Here is a 7005-nt window from a genome sequence, read left to right on the forward strand (position 1 = left end):
GGGTTGCTGGAGTCTTTGACAATTTTGAGGTCCTTCCTCTGACACCGCCTGGTATAGAGGTCCTGGATGGCAGGAAGCTTGGCCCCAGTGATGTACTGGGCCGTACGCACTACACTCTGTAGTGCATTGCGGTCGGAGGCCGAGCAGTTGCCATACCATGCGGTGATGCAACCAGTCAGGATGCTCTCGATGGTGCAACTGTAGAACTTTTTGAGGATCTGAGGACCCATGCCAAATGTTTTCAGTCTCCTGAGGGGGAATAGGCTTTGTCGTGCCCTCTTCATGACTGTCTTGGTGTGTTTGGACCATGATAGTTTTTTGGTGATGTGGACACCAAGGAACTTGAAGCTCTCAACCTGTTCCACTACAGCCCCGTCGATGAGAATGGGGGCGTGCTCAGTCCTATTTTTTTTCCTGTAGTCCACAATCATCTCCTTTGTCTTGATCACGTTGAGGAAGAGGTTGTTATCCTGGCACCACACGGGAGTATGTTAATACTATACTCTATTGACGTTTAGGCCAGGTTATAAGCCAGATCATTCATTAAGATCATTCATTTCACTGAACACATATCTTCTATAAAGAAGGGTCAAATCTATACTCCCATTTGTGCAAAATCTAACCACACAACACACACGTATCTTCACCACTGTGCTGTACATGGCCTAGTACTGTACACACTAAGATTATACAAATTGCTTCTGGGAAAGTCTATATTTTTTATTTACAATTATTTTACCAGGTAAATTGAACTCTATATGGATGCTTTCTCTTTGTTGTTGTTGGTAATTGTAATTTATTTTGTCGACAGGCTGGCCATTTACCAACACTGTGTGTAAAATGAGTGGTCTGGTGCAGGGGATGTCTGTAGCTGCCTCAGTCTTCACCCTGGTGGCCATCGCAGTCGACAGGTTGGTATGCTGGAGCTCTACAGTGAGGCTGGGGCGTGTGGTGTGAAGGACAGGTGGTGGTGGTGAATGGTGAATTGTAGATTTGATCATTAAATTACCACTTGTTTTGTTTGAGGTTTGCCAATGCCTCTTCCTCTAACTCTTTTCCAGTTTATTTGCTTCATTATTTAAACTTGTTTAAACTTGTTGATTGGATGGATGGATAGATAGAAGAGACAGGAAGGATAGAGAAAGATTTGCAGAGCTGTTGATAAAAACAGTAAGCATTCTTCCTTTTCCTCTCTCCACAGGTTCCGCTGCATTGTGTACCCTTTTCAGCCCAAACTCACCCTAATAGTTGCCAAGGCGACCATAGCAATGATCTGGGTCCTGGCTGTGGTAATCATGTGTCCCTCAGCAGCTGCCCTGACCGTGGAGGAGGTGGCCGATCACTACATGGTGTATAACCAGGACTACAACATGACTTACCCCCTGTACTCCTGCTACGAGAACTTTGCCGACCCGAAGATGCGGAAGGTCTACACCACAGTGCTGTTCACCCACATCTACTTGGTGCCCCTGGCTCTCATCACTGTCATGTACGGACGCATCGGGGTGAAGCTCTACACATCCGTGGTGTCAAGAAGAGAGCCTCAGGATGCAACACATCCTCCTCCTCCAGCCAGGCTTGAGGGGGGCAGGCAGCTGATCTCCCAGAAGAAAATCAAGGTGATCAAGATGCTGATTGTGGTGGCCCTGCTGTTCATGCTGTCCTGGCTGCCCCTGTGGACCCTGATGCTGCTAACGGACTACGCAGGGCTGGACGAGGAGCAGCTGGAGCTCCTGACCGGATACATCTTCCCCTTCGCCCACTGGCTGGCCTTCTCCAACTCCTCTGTCAACCCCATCATCTATGGATACTTCAATGAGAACTTCAAGAGGGGCTTCCAGGCAGTCTACCAGACCAACTCCTGCTGCCGCCCAGGGAATAGGATTGAGGTAGCAGGGAGGGGAAACCGGGAAGGCAGAGCAGGGGGTGGGGGTAATGGTGGAGAGGGGGGAGGCGGCCAGAGGGAGCCAACAAGTAACCCCAATCCTCTCCCGTTTGGGGCTAGAAACAAAGCGTATACCGACGACAATGTGACGCACTCTGTGCGCCTTGAGCTGGAGTTGAAGAAGAATTCTAAAGTGGGAAGCAACACGGTCCATGTTGAGGTCGGGGGGACTGGGGCGGGTGGAGGAATAGGGAACGGCAATGGAATGAACAAAAAGGGTCTACATGTTGAAGAGCATACCAGCCCAATGGGAGCGTGTCAGGCCTGGGATCATTAGTGGGGATGGAAACCGTGTAGGTGCTTTCAGCATCCCTAATGATATTTGATGTTTAGATTTACATTACATTTACAATGTTAATGCATAGAAAAGATAGGCACAGTCTTATTTTCTTTTCTTTCAGATGGCATGGCATGTGTGGACTCAAATTACGAGGGAAGGGGACTCATCTCAACGTTCGATTAGATCGTATAGGGGTTTGAAAATGTCTGACAAACTATAATCTAAGAGCCACGAAGTTCTCTCCAATCACCAAAGATAGACTTCAAAAGAAAGAGAACAAAGCAAAGATGGTGATGCCCTTATTCTGTTTTTGCTTTGAATATGAATTAGTGGAATATGAATTCTGTTTTGCTCAGCGAGGATTTCTTTGAACACTGTCAGCAAAACAGGGAGAGGGGATATAGTTGAGACTGTTTAATGTCGACGTTTTAGCCCTAAAGTAGTCTCAATCTGAACACTGTCAACAATATAGACGAGAAACCAATAGATATAGGGGTGGCAGGTAGCTTAGTGGTTAAGAGCGTTGTACCAGTAACCGAAAGGTCGCTGGTTCTAATCCCCGAGCCGACTAGGTAAAAAATCTGTCGATGTGCCCTTGAGCAAGGCACTTAACCCTAATTGCTCCTGTAAATCACTCTGGATAAGAGCGTCTGCTAAATGACCAATTTATTTATTTTAATGTTTATTTAATTTATGCAAAGAACATAATGCCTCAGAAAAAGGCAGTTTGGTTCAACTCCATCTTGAAACATTTTTATTTTCAGTACACAGGGGAAGTGCATTATCTGATACTGCAGAGCATGATAAATCAAATGTAATCAAATCAAAGGTTATTCATCATATACACAGGTTAAACGGTGCAATTAAATACTTACTTGCGAGCTACCTCCTTAACAGTGCAGTGAAATATAAAAAAAAGTCAAAATAAGAGTAACGACAATAACACAATCAGTTAATACGTTTTAGACAAATATTAAAAAGTATACAGGTGGAAAATAACTGTTTTGGAGAAGCAGTATTGGACTGAAATCTAGTCCCTGTCCCAAGTGAAAACGGGGACCAAATTAAACTATTTATTGATCAATACATTTGTACTTGTTACTGAACAAACATATCAGTTCAATAAGGAGTGAGAAAGATGTATTTTTATGTAAGGTTTTATTAAAGGTTTCTGAGAATGCCCTTACTCTATAGGACCGATGAAAACGCCAAAAGGGGCTGAGAGTCAAACAAAACAAACTCACAAATATTGCTACGGGCTAGTCAGACAGTTTTTCTAACTAGGGAAACATGAATAGGCCTTCCATAGAGTAGGACCAAATGTATGTGTATAAACCAGGGTTTGTTAATCTATGGGTCGCGAGTTGTGAGAATACATCTCTAATCACACATTATTTATTCTTAATTTGGGTCGTTGGAGGACGATTTGGGTCACGGGAGGATGCTAAATTTCTCATTTTTGTCTCAAGCTAAAAAAGTTTAAGAACCCATGGTACAAACCAATTATTTATATATACACTAGATTACTGACAGGGGGTGTCGTTTTGGAAGCCACTGCACCTCCATTTCAGTACTCCCCCACCATTGTAAAAAATATTTTGGAAGCCATTTTTTAAAGTCTACATTAGTTATTAATTCATACTTTTACAGGTAGACTCAGCGAAATTATGTTGCCACGAGCAGCACCGGAGATATTGAGATGAGCTAGACGCAACACACACAGTATCTGCGTATGTGCACGGGTTAGCTTCATGCTGTTCACAGCATGGTAGCCAGGGCAACAAAAACGAGGAAAAGTTGAGCCTCGCGCTTCAACGCTCTTAGTTGTTGCGGAAATTTACCCACGTCATATCACATTTACATTATATTATGTGAGCTAAACATACAAATAAAAAATACAAAAATATGTAAAAAAAATGTTTGACAGTACTAATTTTACGTCCCGACTACGTCAGAAATACTTAAATACTGTACATGTAATTGTGTGCTTGAAACATTTAATTGAAATACTGTAGAATTCCATTTATTCCTATGGAGGACTGCTTCTTTTAAGGAGTACCAATATGGTCGACCGATGACTTCAAAGCCTCTCATTGGCCAATACATAGCATCAGCAATCTAGAGTTTATATACGTCATTAGTATAAACACTAGAAGCCACTACGCAGCCATTTTTGTATTCCTCCACCATTGTAAATGAAGATTTTGGAAGCTATAAACATTAATTTATTAATGTATACATTAGTTTTGCCAAGAACATTTTATTACAGACACCTTAATGCATACTTTGAACTTAACATAAACATTTTTAATATAAAACATCAAAATCCACAAAGAAATGGTAAATTGGACACAAAATCAACATTTTGCAATGGCCCTCTCAGTCTCCGGACATGAAACCCATTGAAAACCTGTGGTTTGAATTGAAGAGGGCAGTCCATAAGCGCAGACAAAGGATATCAAGGATCTGGAAGGATTCTGTATGGAGGAATGGTCTAAGATCCCTCCCAATGTGTTCTCCAACTCATAAAATATATTAGAAATTGGCTCAGTGCCGTTATCCTCGCAAGGTGAGGTATTGAAAACGGGGGTGCCAATAATTTTGTCCCCTACCTTTTTGAGAAAAAGTATTACTTGTTATTAAACAAAATCTCTTTCTCTGAGCAATTTAATTAGTGTAGAATAATATAATTTTCAAAAATTTTCAAGCATACAACATAGCTCAGTATTTGAATTGTTTATTTTATACTGTCATTTTTGCTCATCTTTATCAAGGGTGTCAATAATTTCGGACCCCACCATACATCATTGGGTAGGACTCACTCAGGTGCTGAAAAGAGAGAGCACTAATTAAACTGAAAAGCACGCTCAGGTCAGAGGTTTGACACATTTTTACATTTTAGTCATTTAGCAGAAGCTCTTATCCAGAGCGACTTACAGTTAGTGCATACATTTTCATACTGGCCCCCCGTGGGAATCGAACCCACAACCCTGCCGTTGCAAACGCCATGCTCTACCAACTGAGCTACACGGGACACAGTAAAGTTTGTATAAATTGCTATTTTTCTATTCCATATGTCATTGTTAAACAATGTCGTTATGGTTACTGTACTTCAGTCAGTTTTACCCATAGAGATCCTATTCAATTACTAATAATATAGTTTACTGCTAATCATCTGGCAAATCCTTACATAACTCAATCTAGCTAATATTTTATAGAACACAACATAACGAACCATAAACTGATAAGACAAATACAATCTAACAAAAGATAGCACCCTCATCTGTTTAAATATCAAAGTGGCTTGCTTGCAGAAAGATCTGCTGAATACCGTTTCTGTTAGTGTTTACACCGTATGGTTGCTATGGCGTTATACTGCTTTTGTGTACTGCAAGCCTCCACATTTGTGTTGTGTACAGTATATTGTATTATGTGGTTTATTTTGTGGTGTGAGCTTTGTGGAGAGGAGGGGATGGGGCTTAAGGAGAAAGCATGGCGTCAAAGGCTTTTCAGCTTCTCCCATTTACAGACTGAAAATGCATGCAGCTGTTGTTTGTTGAAAGGAAGCAGGGTTGGGGTCTATTTCAAATTTGTCAGTTTGGTAAAATGGCATTTCCTCTGTGGCAATGTGTGGGGGTAAAAAAAAAACAGTGCCAGCAGAACCAGAGTAGAAATAACCGATACGTTTTAATAAACATTGGACTGAAACTGAAAAAAGCTTGTTGTCAGAACAACAAAGGATGTCCGAACTGGATTAGGTGCTGGCCAGACAGGTAGTAGCAAGGCTGAGGTCTCAGGCCTGTCTTTACCATGATCCTCCTGAGATAGAAACAGAAGGAAACAGAAGACAGGGTAGCTTTGTTTAGGCAGTGGCATGGCAACAGATAAGCTCTGGCCCAATCCTAATGTCAACCTTAAGTCCTCGTGCCCTTTGCACTTTGGAGATCTCATCTCACTGGAAAACCTTGAGGAACATTGGATTTTCAGTTTACCTCCTGAATTAAATTGGAAATTGAATTGACCCCATCTGTAATGGCAGTGTTTATGCAGTATCCAATATTCTATGTTGATACAGACAGAAGGCTACTTACTGCCTGCTAACACAGGCATAATTCTGACAACTGGAAGCCTCTCCTGTGAGGGATGCCTACCAGGTCATAGTAGAAAGTTTTTTACAATACCCAAATGGCATTTAGTGTATTTTATTTAACGATGGGATAAGAGCCACTTTGTAAATACTAATGCAGGATCAATTTAATCAACCCATTGCTTGCATCATATGATTGTCAGATTACTGTATGTGTTTGTGTTATCTATTTGTAGTGGGAGTGGTCTTTGTAATTTTATGTTTATGTATCCTGATATTATTGATGTTCTGAGAGGAATTGTTTTATCATAACAAACAATGTTTAACCTGAGTTCATGTTGCAATGACAGATTAGTCAAAATGACTCATATTAAAGATTTAAATCAAATCAAATTGAAAGTAATCAGTGCAATTAATTGAATCTGTCTTGAAACATGAACATGATAATTGTGATAATTGGTTGCTATGCTACATGTAAATTGATACTCCACTGTGTGTTTTAAATGGTGCCTTGCATTGAAAATAGTCTATAAAGTGGGTGGAGGAACATTACTTAATAAACGTATTTTGAAAATGAAGTGTAAGGTTCTGCACTTAAAAAGATGTTAGAAGTTTTCTAATCATCCTTCTCTTAAAGATCAAAACCGCATTTGGGAAAATAGTGCAACTGTTCACAACAGCGCCTGTTATTGT

The 7005-nt window shown here is 41.0% G+C and overlaps 1 protein-coding gene across 1 annotated transcript in view; it reads left to right on the top strand.

The window, feature by feature from the left end:
- The window catches only part of LOC311144371 (neuropeptide FF receptor 1-like), a gene marked incomplete at both ends in the record, with an annotated part of 28329 nt that extends 26107 nt beyond the window's left edge, over positions 1-2222 (top strand). The window contains 2 exons of the mRNA XM_084180393.1: positions 812-911; positions 1202-2222. Of these exons, the coding sequence (XP_084036519.1) occupies positions 812-911; positions 1202-2222 (1121 nt within the window). The remainder of the gene's footprint in view (positions 1-811; positions 912-1201) is intronic.
- Between the last annotated feature and the right edge of the window lie 4783 nt (positions 2223-7005).

Source organism: Coregonus lavaretus, assembly GCF_964263955.1.
Source record: "Coregonus lavaretus genome assembly, chromosome: 17".
Lineage (NCBI taxonomy): Eukaryota > Metazoa > Chordata > Actinopteri > Salmoniformes > Salmonidae > Coregonus > Coregonus lavaretus.